This window comes from Dasypus novemcinctus, chromosome 6 (assembly GCF_030445035.2).
Source record: "Dasypus novemcinctus isolate mDasNov1 chromosome 6, mDasNov1.1.hap2, whole genome shotgun sequence".
NCBI classification, from domain to species: Eukaryota; Metazoa; Chordata; class Mammalia; order Cingulata; family Dasypodidae; genus Dasypus; species Dasypus novemcinctus.
The window spans coordinates 20,746,062-20,768,006 of record NC_080678.1 but is presented as its reverse complement, the minus strand read 5'-3'; the positions used below and the strand labels follow the sequence as shown (position 1 = coordinate 20,768,006).

Sequence of the window (21,945 nt, the reverse complement as noted above, 5' to 3'; positions counted from 1 at the left end):
CCTTGGGCAAGAATCACCAAGTAATATTTTATAGTGGTTAAAATTTTGTTGGTATTTAGTTGTTTATATATATATACATATATTTACATCTTTCATTTTTCTTCTAATTTTTAAAATCATCTTAAAACTCTAACCAAAACTCTTCAGAGGATATGTTTACATTTTATTTCTGTTGAAAGTTATTTAGAATGTATTATTACATCTTTTATTTTAACTTCTTTTTCATCTGAAATGTTACAGTGTCTGCACTTTAGAGTAACTAGTCTGAAATAATAGCAAGATGTTTTTCTAGAATAAAGCAATGGCCAATATCTACCCCAAATGAAGTCTTCTTGTCCTTGTTAAACATTGGGTGTAGCCTGGGCTGATCTTTCATGTATGGCGATTGACTAGTTTTTCCTGGTCATCATAAGCTCCCTTTCAGCTTTGACTTTCAAAGATTTGGAGGGTTCAGTTCTCTCCCAACCCCATTTTTTCCTTCCTTCTCCTATTTCCCACAGAAGGGAATAGGCATACCAGGCCGAGAGAAAATGTCTTTTTAAGGCTCTCCAAGATGTTTTAGAGTTGAATATTATCAACTTATTTTTGTGTAACATTTATTTCCTCTGACAGATTCCTTTTGCAAAAAACATCTATGGACTGATAGCTCCCAACTTTGGAGTTGGTTTTGCGATTGGTAAGTCATGTGAGCCTTTGTTTTACTAGGAAAGGTTTCTTTTCTTGGGCAAACTATAGTTACTCAATCGAAAATTTCCAGAAGTTTGAGAGGAGGCTCTGGGCAGCTTAACTCCAATACATGCTGTAGGTCATCCACATCAAGACACCTGCGTCCGTGCATTAGTTATTTATTTCCTGAAAATCAGTTTTTTGAAAATCCTGATATTTACAGAAGCAAACTGACACTTGGCTGCCAAGCTTGGGCAAACAAGAGAGCCCCTGACTCAGAGTACATTTGTGTGTGCTCATACCTGGAGCGGACTTTCTCATAAGCGGCTAGGACACAAAGACTTCCTATGTCTATTTTATAGGGTTTGGCACAGACAATGCGGTCTGGTGTGTGAACGACCAGCTGTGCTGCAGGAGCTTTCACAGGCAAAGGAGCTGAGTCTCTGTAACGTGAGAAACAATAATATGTTAGGGAAAATCTTGTTAATGTTTTGGATAAATAGCATACTTTTGTTTCTCATTTGTAATATACAGATTTATTATGATAAAAGTAAATGTTAAATCTATCACAGGTAAAGGCAGAATGTTATCCTTTGAGGAGTGTGGGAGGAAGAAGGAACAGAAGCCTTCTCTGAACCCCGACACCAGGCTGGGTTCCCTGTGTATGTGTGTGTACCCTCTCTCTTTACCTTCATAGCATTGATCTCAATCATAAATAATTTTTCAACATTCTGCATAATGTTGGACTCTTAGGTTATTTCTGGTTATTCCTGTGTCCCCAGTACCTAGCACATATTAGGTGACTAGCAAATACTAGTTGAATAAAAGAAATTTCTCTCCTCTACCTGCATCTGATAACATACGGGAGTGAGGGAGCTGAGTACTCCACTGGGTGTGCTCGCAGACACTATCTCATGTTAGCCGATCATTATCACCCCCATTTTATAGATGAGGAAACTGAAGTTCAGAGTGGTCACTCAGCCAGGGTTTGAACCCAGAACTCTTTCTTTATGCTGTTCTTTTTTTTAAAGATTTATTTATTTCTCTCCCCTTCCCCCCGTTATCTGCTCTCTGTCCATTTGCTGTGTGTTCTTCTGCATCCGCTTGAATTATCAGGCAGCACTGGGAAACTGCGTCTCTTTTTGTTGAGTCATCTTGCTGCGTTGGCGCTGTGTGTGTGGTGCCACTCCTGGGCATGCTACGCTTTTTTCACATGGGGTGGCTCTCCTTGTGCGTTGGGCTCCCCTACGGGGGGTGCCCCTGCATGGTGTGGCACTCCTTGTGTGTGGCAGCACTGCACATGCGCCAGCTCACCACACGGGTCAGGAAGCCCTGGTTATAGAACTCTGGACCCTCCATATTGTAGGCAGATGCTCTATCAGTTGAGCCACATCTGCTGCCTACTATTCTTTTTGACTGTTCAAGAGATCAGTGATTCTAATACTGGTTTTTGTTGCTGTTGTTTTTTTTAAACCAACTAAATGAGCAAACATCTTTTTTCCCATAGTAAGTGTATAGTAAAAGTTGTGAACTTACAAGACAAACATGCATAACATCATACAAGGCTCCCATTACATCACCCCACCACCAATACCTTGCATTGTTGTGAAACATTTGTAGCAAATTGTGAAAGAGCATGGTTAAGGTATTACTAACTATATAGTCCATATGTCACATTTGATGTATTTTTCCCCCAACCTACCCTATAATTTTTTTTTGTTTAAAAACCATACAATATCTCTAAAGTGCACAATCAATAGCAGTTGGTATAAACACAGAGTTGTGCATTCATCACTTCAATCAATATTAGAGTATTTTCATTACTCTGAAAAAAAGGGAAGAAATAACAAAAAAACAACTATTATCATACTAATATGTTAGCACTACTAATTACAAATCCTATGATGTGCTTTTACCATTTCTATTCATTTCCAAACATTTACAAACAACTTTTTACCAATTCCGCACAGATTAAAGCTCAGCTTTCCATTCTCTAAAGACATTCTTTTCTCTGGTGGCTTATATTCTAGCTATTAACTCCATGAGTTTACTTATTATATTTAGTTCATAATAGCTAAGTCATACAGTCTTTGTCCTTTTGTGTCTGGTTGGCTTCACTCAACATAATGTCCTCCAGGTTCATCCATGTTGTCATATGCTTCACGACTTCATTTCTTTTTACAGCTGCGTAATAACCCATCATGGAAGCACACTTTTTTGAGCTTAGCTTCTTGGGTAGGGCCAGGTGATTGCTCAGCTCCCTTTGGGCTCTGATACCCTCTGATCCTACCTATATTTAACAACTCAGTGTAACACTCATGGTTTGTTTGTGAGGCCAAGGTGTGAATGGGGAGGGGACTGGGTGAGGCATGTAAGGATGCCCACTCTTTTCAAGCAAGGAATAGGTAAATCAGAAAATAGGTGCACAGTCAGGAATCAGGAAGACACGAACAGGAAGGAGACTGGGGGTCCAGTAACCAGTAGCTCCACTGGATCTGAAGAGCAGCAAGGTGAGTTGCCAGAGAACAGGCCAACGGTGGCCTTACTAGGGCTCAGAATACAGTACTGGGTTCCAGTTCCAGACTCAGCTCCCTTCTACCATCTGTCCTCAGGGAAAGCCACGCTGTAAAGAGTGTTCAGGACTTGCAGGTGGTGATGACAAAAGGGGAGGAGCTGGCTGGATGGTGATCATAGGACACAGTCCTCTGGCATTCAACCCATTTTTGGTTTATATCAGTTTTCTATAGACTGTCTTCCCTGACTGTCCACAGGAATGGTGGATTCTTCAATGATGCCCATCATGGGCTACCTGGTAGACCTGCGGCACGTGTCTGTCTATGGAAGTGTGTATGCCATTGCAGATGTTGCATTTTGTATGGGATATGCTATAGGTAAGGAAACTGACTTTTCATCAGAATCTTTTATCTCAATGTCAGAATATGCTTATTAAAAATTATTTAAACATTTGCATCTTTCAGTTGACAAGACATTTGGAGAGAGCTTTATCTAATTCTCTGTTTCCTGAAAGGTCCTTCTGCTGGTGGGGCCATCGCAAAGGCAATTGGATTTCCATGGCTCATGACAATTATTGGAATAATTGATATTCTTTTTGCTCCTCTCTGCTTTTTTCTTCGAAGCCCACCTGCCAAGGAAGAAAAAATGGTAAGACAAATTTAGGAAGCAATGAAGCATTTCTTCTTGATCATCTTAGTATAGTCTTCTGGATAGCTTCCACATGATTTAACTGTAAAGTGTTTTTGTTCTTTTTGGACAAAAGCCTCCAAACCTAAATAATAAGAGTTCCTTTTTAGTTTGTACCACATTGAGCAGTTACTTCTTCTACCACACTGGGCTTTATGTTTATGCATTTGAAGAGTGAAATTATTTTTGTACTTACATTAGCAGTCATTATAGCTTTTTGTCAACCAAATATAAACATGAACTAATTTAATTTAAATTTTTTGTTTTCTTAAAAAGATTGGGCATAATTTTTCTGCCTACTATACTCATGGCCAGGATTAGCCATATGTGATGCTGTTTGTTTTTCTCCTGACCCTTACAACATTGCCATAGTTGCTGTTCTGCTCCTTACTATATTTGTAAGATTCTAGAAACGGTTTTAGTGTAGGTAATAACATTCTCTTATGGAGAACCTTCATATGTATACACCCCTTTGGGCACACATGTGAGCACGTAGAAGCTTTTAATTCATACCATTGTGACCAGAATAGTAGATATAGGCAAAATATAGTATGTAGTATGAAATGTCCCACTTTGGAACAAGTTCAAATTTATTGACTCTAAATTTGATTTTTTGAAAGGCATCAGTTAGTTTAACCTTTGTAAGGTGATTAACTTACCCAGCAAAGAGAAGCCCAGTGTGTTTTGATAATCATTCATACCTGATAGTGATGTTGCTTGTCTTTGAAATATTAAATGGTGACAGATACTTGTCCCGCTGAAAGAAGAGTGCCTGGGACTGGGCAAGAGGAGGTGCTGTTTTTGGAGCGCATCTGAAGTTCTTTCTGATGGCTGATCTGAGTGGGGATTAATGCTTTGGGATTTCCTGAACTGCCCTTTTATGATACTCCCCAAACTGGATTTAAAGACAGAGGCAAACCCTAAAGTTAGGTTATGTGCAGCCTAGATTTGTCTAGGCTAGATTTTTTTTTTTTTTGCATTCATTAATTCTTTCAATATATTTTAAAAATAGAACCAGCATGGGCACTGGCCTTATGCTCTTTATTGTATAGGATTTAACTAGATAATTTTGGAATACTCACGATCCATTCGTCTCAAAAAAAAAAGGAGTAGAAGGTAATGTTCTGAAATACTCTGAAGCCGTTCCCTTTCCCCACTTTCCCCTCTTGCCTGCTCTTGCCCCTCTCACATCCAGGTCCATCCTCGTCCTTTAGAGTAAGTGTGCCGCTCTCAACAACTGCAGCGCTTTGTCATACTCCTACATTATGGTGGTTTAAGGTCCTGACCTATCTTCCGTTGACTTACCCCAGCAGAGTGTCTTGCTCAAACAGGGCTTAGACAGTTCTCAATGCAACAACTGAAAAACCCTCATTCTCTTGCCCCTAGATCAATTTAAGGCTGAATAAAAGTTACTCCCAACCATTTTTTTCCTTAATTTTTTGTTTTGAAAGACTTTCAAACTTTCAGGACAGTTACTAAAGTTACAAAAATAATACAAATCCCATACAGAGAGCTCCAGCACACCCCTACCCTGCACCCTCAGTTACCCAGATCCACCAATTTTAACATTTTGTCACATTTCCTTCCTTCCCCCTCCCTCCCTCCCATCTATATGTCTGTCCATATGTCTACCAATCTATCATTCCATTTTGTGAACGCTTGTGTGTAGGTTGTATACATCATCTTCCTTGAATAATTAATACTGCCATGTACATTTCTGAAGAACATGGATGTTCACTAATATAACCACCTTAGATGTGGTTTTCAAGTTTAAGAAAGTTAGCATTGATATAAAGCTTGTAGTCTATATTCCAATTTTTTCATATGTCTCAGTAATGTCCCTTTGAACCTCTTCTCCTTGCTAGATCCCATCCAGGATCATGTATTGCATTTACTTGTCATTGTATCTTTAGTTGTCCTCCCTTCTTCCCTCCCTCCCTCCCTTTCTTCCTTCGAAATATGGGAACATGTGGGCAACATAAACTTCCCCATCCCAGTCCCTCCCAAGCACACCATTCAGTGGGCTAATCACATTCACAATATTGCAGCATCCTCACCACTTTCCGTTACTCAGACGTTCCCATTTTCTCAAACAGAACCCCCACTCTGTTATGCATTAACTCCCCATTCCCCTGGTTCCCCACCCCTGGCAAACTACTCTCTAATCTTTGTCTCTATGAGCATGCATATTCTTTGGCATTTTTTTGGTAGTGATCATGGGGCTTAAATTTAACATCTTACATCTATTACAATCTTGTTTGCTTTGATAACAACTTAATTTATGTTATATAAATACACAAACTATGTTCCTGAACCCCTCTGTCCCCACACCTTTATGTAGTTCTTGTCACAAATTACATTTTGAGTCTAGAGTCCCTGAATTCTCAATACATTTTATGCAGTTACCTTTTAGATCTTGTAGGAAGTGAAAAGTAGACTTACAAACCAAAAATACAATACCACTGGCATTTATATTTTCCTATCACCAGTCTCACCAGAGATCTTTATTTTTCCATGTGGCATAAATCAATGATCAATTGTCCTTTCCTTTTACCCTGCAGAACTCTCCTGTAAGGGCTGGTCTAGTGGTGAATGCCCTCAGTTTTTGTTTATTTGGGAATGTCTTAATCTCGTCTTCATTTCTGAAAGACATTGTTGCCAGATACAGAATTCTTTGTTGGCAATTTTTACTTTCAGCACTTTAAATCTGTCATCCCACTGCCTTCTTGCCTCCGTGGTTTCTGGTGAGAAATCGGTATTGCATCATAATTGAGGGTCCCTTGTATGTGACACTTTGCTTCTTTCTTGGGGCTCTAAGAATTCTCTATCTTTTGCATTTAACAGTTTGATGATAACATGGCATGGTATGGGTCTATTTGGGTTTATCCTGTTTGAAGTATGTTGAATATCTTGGATGTGAATATTCATGTATTTTATTAAATTTGGGAAAGTTTCAGCCATTATTTCTTTGACTATTTTCTGCACCTTTCTTTTCCTTCTGGGACTCCCACAATGTATATATTGCACACTTGATGATTTTCCACAGGCTCCTCAGACTCTGTTCACTTTTCTTCACTCTTTGTACTTTCTCTTGCTTCTCAGACTGAATGATTTCAATTGTCTTATTTTCAGGTTCACTGGTTCTTTCTTCTGGAGGCTAATCTGCTGTTGCACCCTTCCATGGAAATTTTAATTTTTGTTATGCTGGTCTTCAGCTCTGTTTGGTCCTTTTCATAATTTCCATTGATATTCTCTTTGTGTTAATGTATCTTTTTCCTGATTTCCTTTATTCTTTGTCCATGTTTTCCTTTACCTCTTTGAGCATACTCAGGACCATTTTTTAAAAAGTCTTTTTTATATCCCAGGTCTGGTCTTCCTCATGGATGGTTTCTAATGCTTTACTCTTCCCCTCTGTCTGGGTTATCACTTCCCATTTCTTTGTAAGTTTTGTGACCTTTTGTTGAAATCTGAACATTTTCATATTTTAATGTTATTGCTGGAAGTTAGAATCTGAGGCCTCTCTTCCTTAAGCTTGTATCCAGGTAGTGTTATGACACGGCTTTTTTGATTGCCAGGAGCTGACAAAAATATAAAAGCAGGGAAAAAAGGACCACACCTTTCCCTGACCTGTGCCAGTGCTCTCTTTCTGAACTTATCCGCACAGTCAGTCCAGAGAAGAGCTCCAGGCCAAAGCGTACGGGCCCCCTGGTCCTTTCTGCACATGCCATTTGTCTCAGGCATGTGACAGTGGCCCTAGGAATTCCCTTCTTGCCCAGTTCTGATCATCTTCTCTTCCTTAGGAAGCAGTTTCCTCATGTCCTGGGCACGGTGCATGGCACTGTGTGTCCTACAGCCAGCAATCCCTCGCCCAGGGAGCACAACTCAACTGCTTTCCTCTGGCGTTTGGTAGGAGAGCTCAGTGAGCCACCTTCTACATGCAGGGCAAGTTCTGGGACAGCTAGTCCCTCGGGTCACCGCCAGACAGATTGGGCCAGACGTACAAGCTCCTAGTGTGTGTATGAGGGTTACTCTGATCCTTCCAAAACTGGGTCCAGGGATCTGCTTTAGGAGTGGGGGCTGCTCTGCACTGAAAAGTGAAGGTTGGGGAAGGGGCCAGCCAGGGTGCCAGGAGATCCTACTGCTTTTTTCTTGATTGCTTGCCCTGCAATCCTTTAACTGTTTTCTGGAGCTTTGAGAAAGAGGTTTCTGCCAGTTCTTACTGGTGGTTCCAAACTTCTGTAGTAGGATGGAACCTTGAAGCTTCTCACTGTACCACTAGAATAGGGTGGGGCTACTCCCAATCCTTTTTGACCAAAAAATAATAACCTACAAATGCTTCTGTCACCCAGTAGACTGTTTAAGACTCTTGGGAGATAGTGGAGGGTTAGCATGGGCCCTGGAGCCAAACTGGCTTCATCATTTAGGAGCTGTTTGATTCTTGGTTTCCTCCTCTGTCAGATGGGGGAAATGATAGCATCCATCTCATAGGGTTGTTGTGAGGATTAAATGAAAGAATCCTAATAGAGGGCTTAGCCCCTTGTCGGGCACACAGTCCATGTCCAATCAATGTGTTACTCTTTCCAGTATCAAGAGTTTCTTTCACCTGGCTCTCTGACTTACCCTCTCCGCCCAGTGGTACCATAGTTTCCTTCCTCCCTTTCCTCTAAGAGGTGAGAGTTTAATTTCACTAGACAGGGCCTAGAGTTGTTGAATGGGCTTCCCTCACGCATGCACTGACTTTAGCTGCTGTTGTACTATCCGTTTGTCCACAGCAGCGTGATGGCTTATCTGAGGTACTGGAGGAAAGGAAGTCGGGTCAGAGGACAATCAGGGGGTATTTGCCCAGCCAGCTGCTGCTCTGCGTTCCACAAAAGGACTGGCGGAAGGCAGGCTGCAGTATTCCTTCTCTTCCCACGTTTAAACCAATGTCTTCATTCATTAAAAACAAACAAACAAACAAGAGCTGGTGAAGGAAGTGGAAGAGACAATCCTGAAAGGCAAAGCAGTGAGAATTACAGATTTCCAGAAAGCCACTTTCACAATAAAATGTCAGAATCCTTAATAAGTGCTTAGCAAGATGAATCACTAAAAACTTGAGAAACTGTACATCTCGCTGCTCATAATCGATGCTCATAATTGAAGGCATCAAGGCAGATGCCCTTTTACTGGTGTAATGGTAACATTTGAATGTGGGGCCAGCAGCAGCTGCCTACTCATTGTGCAAGCAAAGCAGGAAGAAACAGGGCAGAGACTGATAGCACCTAATCATAAGGGGACAGCAGTGCCAAGGAGGAGAAAGAATTGATTACTCTATACTTGAGAAAATCCAATACAGACAAGTGCTGATGTTCAGGATGAGCGGTGACTAAATGCAGGGGTACGTGAGAGCCAGAAGAAGGCCGGCAACCCTCAGCACACAATCCTTTCATTAGGCAGCATTCTGATAATGAGGTGTTTGGACTTAGACTACTTTATATCAAAAGGTGTAATGCTATTTCCTGGGCTTGAAAGTCAGAGAATCATGAACTCTGTGAGCAATTCAGTTTTTCTTCTGTTTGCTCTGTGGGATATGTGTGTGTGTGTGTGTGTGTGTGTGTGTGTGTTTAATAATGTTGACTCATCAATACAGGTGGAGGAAAAACTGTTACCCAAGACCCTCTGCAAGTATAAAAAATAACCACACTGTGATGTGAGGATTAACTGTTCCAGTTATAAGGCAATTACATGGCAGACTTTGACCCTCAAACTATTAGTTGAGAATAGCTGTGTCCTGGTATGGATTATTTTTTCAGGTTGAAGGATTATTTTTAAAGTTAGGGTACATTTCTTATATATTACTCTTGAAGTTGCTAATTATTGCACAGATGGAAAAGTAGATCGTTTAAGAACTGCAGCTTTTTTCTGCTGGGTGGCTCTCATAGTTGTCCCATGAAGTCCTTCCAGCTCCTCTGTCTCCTCGTACTTGGGGTGGGGGGCAAGCATCAGGCAGGCAGAGGTCGACTGCATCCCATTATCCCATTGTCCAGAGGAAACGAGACCAGATATGCTTCTTCCTTTACAATGCAGTTTTTATTTTTTTAATTTTTAAAATTTATTTAAAGATTTATTTATTTATTTCTCTCCCCTTCCCCCCTCCCACCCCGGTTGTCTGTTCTCTGTGTCTATTTGCATCTTCTTCTTTGTCCACTTCTGTTGTTGTCAGTGGCAGGGAATCTGTGTTTCTTTTTGTTGCATCATCTTATTGTGTCAGCTCTCTTGTGTGTGCGACACCATTCCTGGGCAGGCTGCACTTTCTTTCGTGCTGGGCGGCTCTCCTTACGGGTGCACTCCTTGCGTGTGGGGCTCCCCTACACAGGGGACACCCCTGCGTGGCAGGGCACTCCTTGCGCATTTGGGCCAGCTCCACACGGGTCAAGGAGGCCCGGGGTTTGAACCACAGACCTCCCATGTGGTAGACAGATGCCCTAACCACTGGGCCAAGTCTGCCGTCTACAATGCAGTTTTTATTGAGTCCATATATTATGTGCCTAGTACTAGGTTTTAGGGGTTCTTAAGAAGTCTCCATCTATGTGGACTCAAGTCTAATGGATGACACAAGAGATGGAAAGCAATTATGAATAAAGGTAGAGTGATAGCCATCCTTTCCAAGGCTACCTCACAGCCTGTGGGCCAAGGAAGAGTCCAGCCTTTGCCTGGGATTCAAGGCCCTGCAGCCTGAATCTGGCTGGGCTTCCCACCTCATATGCCACTGTGCCTCATCATCAGACCTCTGTGGTAGCCAGGCTAGCTTGTTTAGTGGCCCATTTCACTTATTATATTGTCTGGAAGGTAATCCATGCTTTGCTCATTCCCACCTCTCCTGTTGTCCAGATCTTTCCATCTTTCAAAATACAGCTCAACTCCCACCTCTTCCATGTAGCTTTCCCTGAGCACTTAACCCACAGTGAGCCTTCCACCTGTGACCTGTCGTTAGTCACGCAGAGCCTGTGCTAGAAGGTAAGTACGCTGCGGGTGTGGCGCCTCAGCTGAATGGGACGCTCAGTAAGGGCACTGACCTTCAATACTTAGCAGGCACCCGATAAACTGCCGTCAGCTGTCTGATCTTAGATAACCACACGTAACCAGGGCAGTGTTCCTGCAACCGTTGACACCACCATGGGAGGGTAGGGACCTGGGATTTCTTTTAACTTGCCCCACGCCGCCACCTCTCCCAACAGTGATTGCAGGGCACATTTCTTTGAGAATTGCTATTTAGAGAGATGAGGCATTGAATTATTTGTGCGTTAAACCTTGTGTGGTACTTGACAAGGGCATGTCCCCACAGAGAGAAATGGCCTGGTGTATGTCTCCTGCTTCAGTTATTTTATTTAGAAATTGGGCTCTTCATTAAATACAAGTGTTAATTCATTTGGCAAGAAGCATAATAAAAAATAGAGTTAAATTTGCAGCTGATAATTTGAGTTGGAAACCTAACTTGGAGGGTCGAGGAAATCCTTATCTTTACATGTCACACAGGCAGATCATTTTAGAATTTCTTGGGAAATGATAAATGGGGTAAGCACTGAGTGGATTCATAGAAGCTTATCAAATCTGTGGGACAAGAACTGGGAGTAATAGCTAACATATACCAAGACAGGTTGCAACAAGTCAAAATAAAATAAATTTTAATACTGCTAAACAGTTCCATTTAATTTTAAATGCACAAAAAGATATTGGGGGAAAACTTGTCTTCTTAGTTCACGTGAAAGAGGATAACCCCATGAGACATCCCATGAGACATCCCATGAGCCCCACCGCTGTGCTCTACCTTCCTCTGACTGCCATGGAGGGGTGCCAGAGTAGAATTTGGCATCAGGCTGCCTGGGGGTTCACATCTGGCTCATTCTAGCAGTGCACCTCTCAGTCAAATCTTTAACCTCTCTGTGCCTGTTAACTCAACCTAACACACAGGGCTGTTGTGAGGTTGAGGTATTATACCTAAAGTGCTTAGCAGGATCCTGGCACAACGAATGTCAGCTGTATCATACTGGCTTGGTCTGTGGGCTCTCAGGAGTGTTTCAGCAGTGCTACTGCGAGTACTCCTCACTTGAGGATGCAATGTGAAAAGCATCACATGTTTTCAGTCACATTATTTTTTCACTTTATTTTCAAAGAAGTTTTAGGTTACAGAAAATACACATAGAAAATACAGGGGATTCCCATATACCCCATCCCCTCCCCCTCACATTTTCCCCTATTAATAACATCGTACATGAGAATGGCACATTTGTTACAATTGATGAACAAATATTGAAGCATTGCTACTAACTATGGTCAATAGTTTACATTATGGTTTATACTTTGCTTCATACAATTTTATAGGTTTTGACAAAATGTTTAATGCCTGTATCCACTATTGCAAAAACATGCAGAACAATTCCAATGCCCTAAAAATGACCTATGTTCCACCTATTCTTTCCTTTCCCTCCCCTCAGAACCTATGGTAACCACTAAGTTTCAGTTTTTCAAGAATAAGGTTTATAGTTATATGCATTAATATTGAGGGCTTGATGTACTGGTCTGTTTTATTAGGCACTGCCTATGAATTCGAGAGATTCTTGCCCCTTTATTTGAGAACACAGGAGGACTCCCCAGGATGGGAGTTTAATATTTTATAGTTTATTGTGTGGATCTCCACCCACTGAGATAATACCCCATGACAAGATGAACACATTCATCTTCCATAGAGGCATACCTCAAGTGTGCACATTCCCACACATGCCCCAACTACTAACACTCTGCACCAGTAATCCTCCCCTGCCATATTTGCCAAAAGAAGATTCCCAAAATTGTAGTTTCAGTCACAGACCTACAAATCACCAGAGTTCACCTATTCCTTTCTCCAGCCCTCCCCCCAGTTCCATGATAGTCCATCCCAACCACCCTCATTCTGCTCACCCTCATATTCTAGTACCGTTGATCCCATTCACATCCCTGCCCCACCGTCATCCCCATCCCTTGCCAAAGCACTTCCTTCCACCTCATCATAGGTTCTGCCCAGATTGAGCATCAGCTTACCACTCTCTACACCCTTTCTGTCTCCTGGTAACCTATCTTCCAGACTCTAGTGCTGTGAGCCTGCTCAATATGCTTAGGTCATATAAGTAAGGTCATGCAATATTTGTCCTTTAAGTGACTGGCTTGCTTCACTCAACTGAAGGTCTTCAGGATTCTTCCATGTTGTTGCGTGTGCCAATACTTCATTCGTTCTTGCAGCTGAGTAATATTCCATTGTATGTATATACCATATTTTGCTGATGGACAGGTGGGTTCCATCCAACTTTTGGCAATAGTGAATAATCCCGCTATGAATATTGGTATGCATATATCTGTGTCCCTGCTTTCAACACTTCTGGGTATATACCTAGTAGTAGGATTGCTGGATCATATGGCAATTCTACAGTTAGCTTCCTGAGGAGCTGCCAAACTGTCCTCCACAATGGCTGCACCATTCTTCAGTGAATGAGAGTTCCCTTTCTTCCATATCCTGTCCAACACGTGTAGTTTTCTGTTTTTTTTTTTAATGGTCTCCAGTCTGATAGGCTTAAGATAATATCTCATTGTAGTTTTGATTTGCATTTCCCTAATAGCTCGTGATGTTGAGCATCTTTTCATGTACTTTTAAGCCTTTAGTATTTCTTCTTTGAAAAAGTGTCTTTTCAAATCTCTTTCCCATTTTAAAAATGAGTTGTCTTTTTATTTTTGAGATGTAGAATTTCTTTATATATGCTAGATATTAGTTTCTTATCAGATAAGTGATTCCCAAATACTTTCTCCCATTGAGTAGGCTGTCTTTTCACTTCCTTGACAAACTCCTTTGAAGCAGAAATGTTTTTAATATTGAGCTTTCATTGCTTGCTCTTTGGGTGTAAAGTTTACAAAACCATTTCCTATTACAAGATCTCATAGATACTTCCTTACATTATCTTCAAGGAGTTTTATGGTCTTGGCTCTTATATTTAGGTCTTTGATCCATCTTGAGTTAATTTTTGTACAGGGCATGAGATGGTAATCCCCTCTCATTCTTTTGGATATGAATTTCCAGTTCTCCCAGCAAAATTTGTTGAAGAGGCTAGTCTGTCCAAGTTAAGTGGCCTTGGTGGCCTTGTCAAAATATCAGTTGACCAAATATGCATGGATCTATATCAGAACTCTCAGTTTGGTTCCATTGGTCGGTATGTCTATCCTTATATCATGCAGTATTGACCACTGCAGCTTTGTAGTATGCTTTAAAGTCTGGTGGCATGATTCCTCCAATTTTGTTTTTCTTTCTTTCTCAATATGTTCATGGCTTTTCAGGGCCCTTTGCCTTTCCAAATAAATTTCACAAATGGATTTTCCAGTTCAGTAAAAAATGCTGTTGTAATTTTTATTGGGATTGTGTTAAATTGTAAATCAATTTGAATAGGACAGACATCTTAATGATATTTGGTCTTCTAATCCATGAACATGGAATATCCTTCCATTTATTTAGGCCATCTTTGATTTCCTTTAACAGTGTTGTGTAGTTTTCTGTGTACAAGTCCTTTACACCTTTAGCTAAGTTTATTTCTAGATATTTGATTCTTCTAGTTGCTATTGTAAAAAGAATTTTTTTCCTTGATTTCCTCCTCAGATTGCTCATTACTGTACAGAAATGCTACTGATTTTTGCAAGTTGAGCTTATATTCTGCCACTTTACTGAACTCGTTTATCCGCTCTAGAAGCTTTGTTGTAGATTTTTCAGGGCTTTCTACATATAGGATCATGTCATCTGCAAATAGTGAAAATTTTACTTCTTCCTTTCCAATTTGGATGCCTTTTATTTCTTTTTCTTGCCTATGTGCTTGAGCAAGTACTTCTAATACAATGTTAGTGGTGACAGTGGGCATCCTTGTCTTGTTCCAGATGTTAGATGGAAAGCCTTTAGCTTTTTACCATTGAGTATGATGTTTACTGTGGGCTTTTCATATATATCCTTTACCATGTTGAGGAAGTTTCTTTCTATTCCTTTCTTTCAAAGTGTTTTTTATCAAGAAAGGATGCTGTATCTTGACAAATGCTTTTTTTGCATCAATAGAGGTATCATATGATTTTTTCTTTAGACCTGTTAATGTGGTGTATTACATTGATTTTCTTATGTTGAACCATCCTTGCGTACCAGGGATAAAACCCACTTGGTCATGGTGTATAATTCATTTGATGTGTTGTTAAATATGATTACCAAGTATTTTGTTAGGTTTTAGCAAGTTCATTAGATTGGTCTGTAGTTTTCTTGTGTCTTTATGTGGCTTTGGTATTAGGGTGATGTAGGCATTATAGAATGAATTAGGTAATGTTCTCTCCACTTGTATTTTTTGGAAGAGTTTAAGTAAGATTGGTGTTAGTTCTTCCTGGAATGATTGGTAGAATTCACCCATGAAGCTTTTCTTGGCTGGGAGGTTTTTGATGACTAATTCAATCTCACTACTTGGAATTGGTCTGTTGAGTTCTTCTATTTCTTCTTTTTTCAATGTAGGTTGCTTGTGTATTTTTAGAGATTTGTTTGTTTCATCTAAGTTGTTGACATACAATTTTTCAAAGTTTCTTCTTATGATACTCTATTTCTGTGGGATCATTAGTGATATCCCCTCGTTTTTTATTTGCATCTTCTTTATCTGCTGAGGTTTTTCAATTTCATTAATCTTTTCAAAGAACCAGTTTTTGGTTTCATTAAATTTTTAAAAATTCTGTTTCATTTAGTTCTACTCTAATCTTAGTCATTTCCTTCTTTCTGCTTGTTTTGGGATTAGTTTGTTCTTTTTCTAGTTCCTTCAGGTGTGCAGTTAGGTCTTTGATTTGAGCTTTCTTCTTTTTTAATATAGACATTTATGGCTATAAATTTCCCCTCAGCACTGCCTTAGCTGCATCCCTTAAGTTTTGATATTTTGTGTTCTCATTTTCATTTGTTTTGAGATATTTAACTGATTTCTCTTACAGTTTCCTCCTTGACCCACTGAGCTTCTAAGAGTGTATTGCTTAACTTCCATATCTTTGTGCCTATTCTGGCTCTCTGCCCTTTATTAATTTCCAGATTCATTCCATTGTGGTCAGATAAATTACTTTATATAATCTCAACCTTTCTGAATTCGTTAAGACTTGTTCTGTGACCTATCATGTGGTCTCTCCTGGAGCATGAACCATGTGCCCTTAAGATGTATATCCTACTGTATTTGAGTGTAATGTCCTGTAAATGTCTATTAGGTCTATTTCCCCTCACATATTATTCAAGGTCTCTGTTTATTAACCCTCTGTTAAGATGTTCTAATGGTGATGATGGTGTATTAAATTCCCCCACTATGATTGTAGAGGCATCTATTTCTCCCTTAGTTTTTCATTGTTTGCCTCATGCATTTTGGGGCACACTGGTTAAGTGCATAAATATGTATGGTTATTCTTTCTTGATAGGCTACCCCTTTTATTAATATATAGCGTCCTTCTTTGTCTCTTAAATGGTTTTGCACATAAAGTCTATCTTGCCCAATAATAGTATAGCTATTCCCAACCCTGTTTTGATTATTGCTTGCATGCAAAATCATTTTCCAACCTTTCACTTGCAACCTCTTTTGATCCTGGATCTAAGGTGAGTTTCTTCTATGCAGCATATAGATGGGTTGTATTTACTTACCCATTCTGCCAATCTGTGTCTTTTGATTGGAGGGTTTAATCCATTAACATTCAATGTTATTACTGTCAAGGCAGTACTTAAATTAGCTATTTTTTCTTTAGGTTTATTTATGTCATATTTTGTTTTTATTTCTTTTTTTTATTCTTTTACTTACTAATAATCTTCCTTTCTATACTTTCCTACAACCATCTCTGTCCTGTTTTTCCCTTTCAACCTGCAGAACTCCTTGCAGTATTTCTTGAGGGCAGGAGTCTTGCTGACAGTCTCAGTTTCTCTTTATCTGTGAATATTTTGAACTCTCCCTCTTTTTAGAAGATTTATTTCTCCCCCACCCTCTTTGTTTGCACTCACTATCTGCTTTCCATGTCTATTAGTTGTGTGCTCTGTGTCTGCTTGTCTTTTTTAGGAGGCAATGGGAACCCAACCCAGGACCTTCCACGTGGAAGGGAGGTGCCCAATCGCTTAAGCCATGTCTGCTCCCTGCTTGTTTTGTCTCTCATTGTGTCTCCTTGTTGCATCATCTTGTGGTGTCATCTTGATGCTTCAGCTTGCCATGACAGCCCATCATGTCGGCTCGCTGTCTTGCTCATCTTTTTTAGGACGCACTGGGAACCAAACCTGGGACCTACCCTATGGTAGGTGGGCACCCAACTGTTTGAGCCACATCTGCTTCCCTCTCCCTCATTTTTGAATGCCAGTTTTGCTAGATACAGAATTCTTGGCTGGCAGTTTTTTCTTTAGCACCTTAATTATGTCATACCACTGCCTTCTCACCTTCATCGTTTCTCTTATTGAACTTCCCTTATATGTCATCTCTTTTCTCTTGCTACTTTAAGAATTCTCTTTGTGTTAAGCATTTGACAACCTGATATGTGTGTGTCTCAGGGTAGTCCGGTTAAGATTTATCCTGTTTGGAGTGTGTTGTGCTTCCTGAATATATACATCCGCATCCCTCACAAGTGCTTGGAAACTTTCAGCCATTAGTTCCTTCAACATTCCTTCTGCCCCCTTTCCCTTCTCTTCTTCTGGGACACCTGTAATGAGTATGTTTGTGCATTTCATGTTGTCATTCATTTTCCTGAGTCCCTGCTGAATTTTTGCTTTTTATCTCTTCTACTACCTGTGCAATTTCAGATACTTTATCTTCGATGTCACTCTTTCTTCTGCCTATTCAAGTTTGCTGTTATGTGCTTCAAGCATATTTTTATTTTCTTGCATTGTCCCTTTCATCACCACTGAATCTGTTATCTTTTTATGTTTACAATTTCTTCTGTATATTTCCCCAGTGTCTTAATATACTTTATCTCTTCCTTCACTTCATTAAGTTGATTCATGATATTTGTTTGGACATCCTTGATTAGACTAATCATGTTCTGTGTCTCCTCCTGCTTTTTAGTTTGTTCATTAGACTGGGTAATGTCTTTGTTTCTTAATATGATTTGTAGTTTCTTGCCGGTGTCTAGGCATCTGTTTATCTTGATGAGTTTATTCAGTTAGTTAGCTTCTCTTTCCACTCTAGGGTTTTATTTTTTTGTGTGTCTTAAGGGTCCTCTTTGACACTCGGTTCCACTTATTCTTCCCGCAGTTTCTGGAGGAGGAGTACAGCCTGCCGTTCACTACTCCACCATCTTCGATCTCAGGTTGCATTATTAAGCATTGGGAACAATTTGGGTATGGACAATTAAATATAGTGGTAATTCCTCATTACTTTGGATGTGGCAATTGATGCTTAGATATGACATTAAAATCATATAGTATTCCACATGTCTCCACTACAGGGTTTTTTTTTTTTAACCATGTACAAGTTACCTTAACAACACATGTCTACTTTCAGGTTTAAGGCACTGGAACTGATATTTTTCTCTTTCTTCAAATCAGTATTTGTGGAGTCTTTCTCCAGTCCCAGCTATTTTAAATTTTCAATAACAATGAAGGAGGGCATGGCATTTTTATGTTCATTACAAGAATTTTTTTAAGTAAAAAAAAAAAAGGTATACATTTGAGCTACAGGACAGCCAGGATTTGGGGAGGGGCAACCTGGAAATCACACTTATGAAAGGTTAAGTGCCTCAGGATGTTTAGCCTAAGGAAATCTAAGGGTCAGTGGTGATGGTTCTCAAATATTGAAAATGAGCCTGTGAAGATGGCTGGTATCACAATCAGATCCATGAACAGAAACAGTGGAGACAGGCTGTATAGCTCAGCCTCATGTGTGTTTCTAATATTGAGAGTGTTTCTTATTAGGGAGAAAGCATGGCCTCGTACGCATGTTGGCACAATGAAGTCTGTAAACAGAGGTTGCACTGGGCGACCTCCAGCATTCCCTTAACCCATTTCCAAGAATCTTATTATAGTTCTTTATAAACCTAACTTGAATGCTCCTTGCTTCATAGCATAGAGGTTTCCCAGATGTGACATACCACCCTTGGCAGGTATAATGAAAATATCACCAAACGACCTCTTCTATTTCCTTTTGCCTGCAATTTCCACTGAGTGTAGAACCTAGGTGTTCTAGGCCAGGCAGCTGGCAATTGCTCCAAATGACTGATCAAATAGTGGTGGTACTGTACTTCATTTTCAAACCAGTAATCCTCAAAAAAAAAAAAAAAACCACATTAAAATCATCTTATCTTTATGAAACTTAATATACCTGCACTTTATTCTCTTTTAGGCTATTCTCATGGATCACAACTGCCCCATTAAAACAAAAATGTACACTCAGAATAATATGCAGTCATATCCAATAGGTGATGATGAAGAATCTGAAAGTGACTGAGAACTTAAAAATCATCCAAGTATTTAATTGTATAAAAGTGTTTCCAGTGAAATTCCTCATCCACAACTGTCTTAGTCATACCACCCATCTCTGGTGAAAACGTAAGGCAATCAAAGGTTATTTCTTCTGTTCCATGGTTATGACTGATTGCCAACAGCCTTATGAAGTTTTTCTAGGGGTGTGTATAAAGTGTTGAAAATTTTATTTTCTGCATTTGATTTCATTAAATATTATACAATGTATTTTGACAAAATAGGTACAGTGTAAATCTATAAATATTTGAATCCAAATCAAATATAAATTTTTAACGTCCATTCACAAACACCTGGCAGAGAAATTCTATTTTTTTCTAAATACTGGTAATGAGTGTTTAAAACTAAAGCACACATTATCTCCAAGACTTTTCCAACAATGAGAAACTAAAAGGAAATCCAAAAAACAGAATCAAGTAAGACAATATGTTATATAGTGACACTGAACTAGTGCTGTTATTTCCTTATAATTACTAGCAATGTATTTGAGTTAAAAGCTTGTCTTTTAAAAAATTTTTAGGAGGTACCAGAGATTGAACCTGGCACCTTGTACATGGGAAGCAGGTGCTCAAACTATTGAGCTACATCCACTCCCCTAAAAGCTAATTACTTTGAATACAGACAAGAGCTTGAGTCGGTCATCTTTTGAATTTACCCATAAATATTAGCTGGCTTTAGTTTTCTACGTAATCACTTACCTGGAAACAGATGGTTGTAAATTATATGTTTACATGTCATGTTTTCAGTGGCAAATATTAAAGCTGAAGAGGGAAAAGCAGTAAATGTTCTGAAAGCAGAGAATAGCACCCAAACATATCGTTATGAACACCTAGAAAATATGTATCAGATTGTTCTAGAGAAAATTGAGGGTATATGTACCTTACACTGTAGAGGTTGTTTAAGCATGGTAAAATAAATCAATATCTAGTTTAATTTTAAGAAAAGACATCTAAAAGGCTAATAGCTGCTACAACATGAAAAACGAGACTACAGTATCTTTGACCTCTTTAGAAGTCATTCAAAAGTGTTTTCTAGGGATCTATTAATTTTGGATTGTGTCAAACTCTGTTACTTTCTAGATATCTGCAAATTGTTCACATTATGTGAAAAATTTTAAATTAAGATGGAGGAAGGAAATTATCTTGAATCATGTTATGAAAATAGGTAAAAATAATAAGGTGGTCAGGATATAATGCCTTTTACAAGCAGAATAGGGAGACCAAACATCTAAAACCATGTTTACATAGTATTGTGTAATGTAGTTTTCTAAAGCATGACAACATTGATGTGCCTTTTCAATGTAACAGTAAATACTGTGTTTGTGAAAACAGTCAGTTTATATCAAGTTTTGTATGGGGTATGTTTGGCATGATGATAGTGTGGAGTATGTCTCAAATAATATTTGTAATTAATTATGCAGTTCTGTAATCAGAAAAAATTACCTAACGTCCATTTGTTATTAAGCTAAAACTGTGTTAGTTTACTTGGACATCAAGCAGCAAAAACATGAGAACAGAAACTTGTCAATTTTATGACTATTTCTTATTCTCTAGGAATGTGGCTAATACTTCCATTTCCATTTGCTTTATGAAATTCTTACATGGAGCTTACAATGATGCAAAGTGTTTTCAAAGCAAACAGGATTCTTCTACTCACTTATTAACAGTGGGTAAATTACACAAGTCTGCTATGTTAGAAGATGGCTTTGGAGGCACTCTTATATGGCTAAATAAACAGGAATGATTAATCTCTACTCCTATGGGGAGAGAGCTTTAATAAAAAAGAATGTGTTACAAAATGACTTAGAGGGTGTGTGCTTCTTTCCACCCCCAATACCGAATGACTGGCCAAATGCTTTCTGCTGATGTGAGTTTTTTCAGAACTGTTTTGGAAGAAGGTATAAGCAGTATCTGAAGGAGGAAAAAAAAACAAATTGTAAAGGCCTTGTATATGACTAATATTCTGGATTTACAAGTCTGTGAAAAGAGATTTTTAAAATTATGTATGTACCAGAACAATGAATGTATACCTCTGTGAACATTTATCTTTTGATTTTTATGTTGTACCTGGTAATACAGATTAAATAACAAAACCTTTACAATATAGCAGTGAATATACAGTTCTTTCTTTTGACTGCTAAGTGTATCTGTCCAAGTCATGTTTTAGCTAGTTTACTTAATAAATATTCTCAACACTGTATTGTGCCTATTTGTATTCCTTAATAATTCAGACATTTTACTAAAATACATAACATGGTATTGTTCGTTGGACATTTAATTAAAAACTATACTAACATTTAGGCATTATGTAGAATCTACTCCAGGTTAGTTCAAACTAAACTTTTTGGCTTTGCACAATTTAAAATTAGAATATGTACTAGCCACGTTATGCTAATGTGGAAAATTCTAGCATCTCTGAAGTTCTAGTAAATCATTCTAGCATCTCTGAAGTTCTAATGTTGCTGTGAATAAGTAATTGGGTCTGATGAAAATAAGTACAACATTCAGCTATTTGACAAACTGGTGCTTAACCTGGGGCCCACGGGCCTCTGGAAGGTCCATACAACCCTTGAAATTAGGGCCCTT

At 39.1% G+C, this 21,945-nt stretch overlaps 1 protein-coding gene across 2 annotated transcripts in view; it reads left to right on the top strand.

The window, feature by feature from the left end:
• SLC18A2 (solute carrier family 18 member A2) overlaps nucleotides 1-21,557 on the top strand; it is a 43,880-nt gene extending 22,323 nt beyond the window's left edge. For both annotated transcript variants that reach the window (XM_058298302.2, XM_058298304.2), the window contains exons 13-16: nucleotides 613-676; nucleotides 3,438-3,557; nucleotides 3,695-3,828; nucleotides 19,224-21,557. In XM_058298302.2, coding sequence (XP_058154285.1) covers nucleotides 613-676; nucleotides 3,438-3,557; nucleotides 3,695-3,828; nucleotides 19,224-19,328 — 423 coding nt within the window. In that variant the 3' untranslated portion in view covers nucleotides 19,329-21,557. The remainder of the gene's footprint in view (nucleotides 1-612; nucleotides 677-3,437; nucleotides 3,558-3,694; nucleotides 3,829-19,223) is intronic.
• Nucleotides 21,558-21,945: the final 388 nt, after the last annotated feature.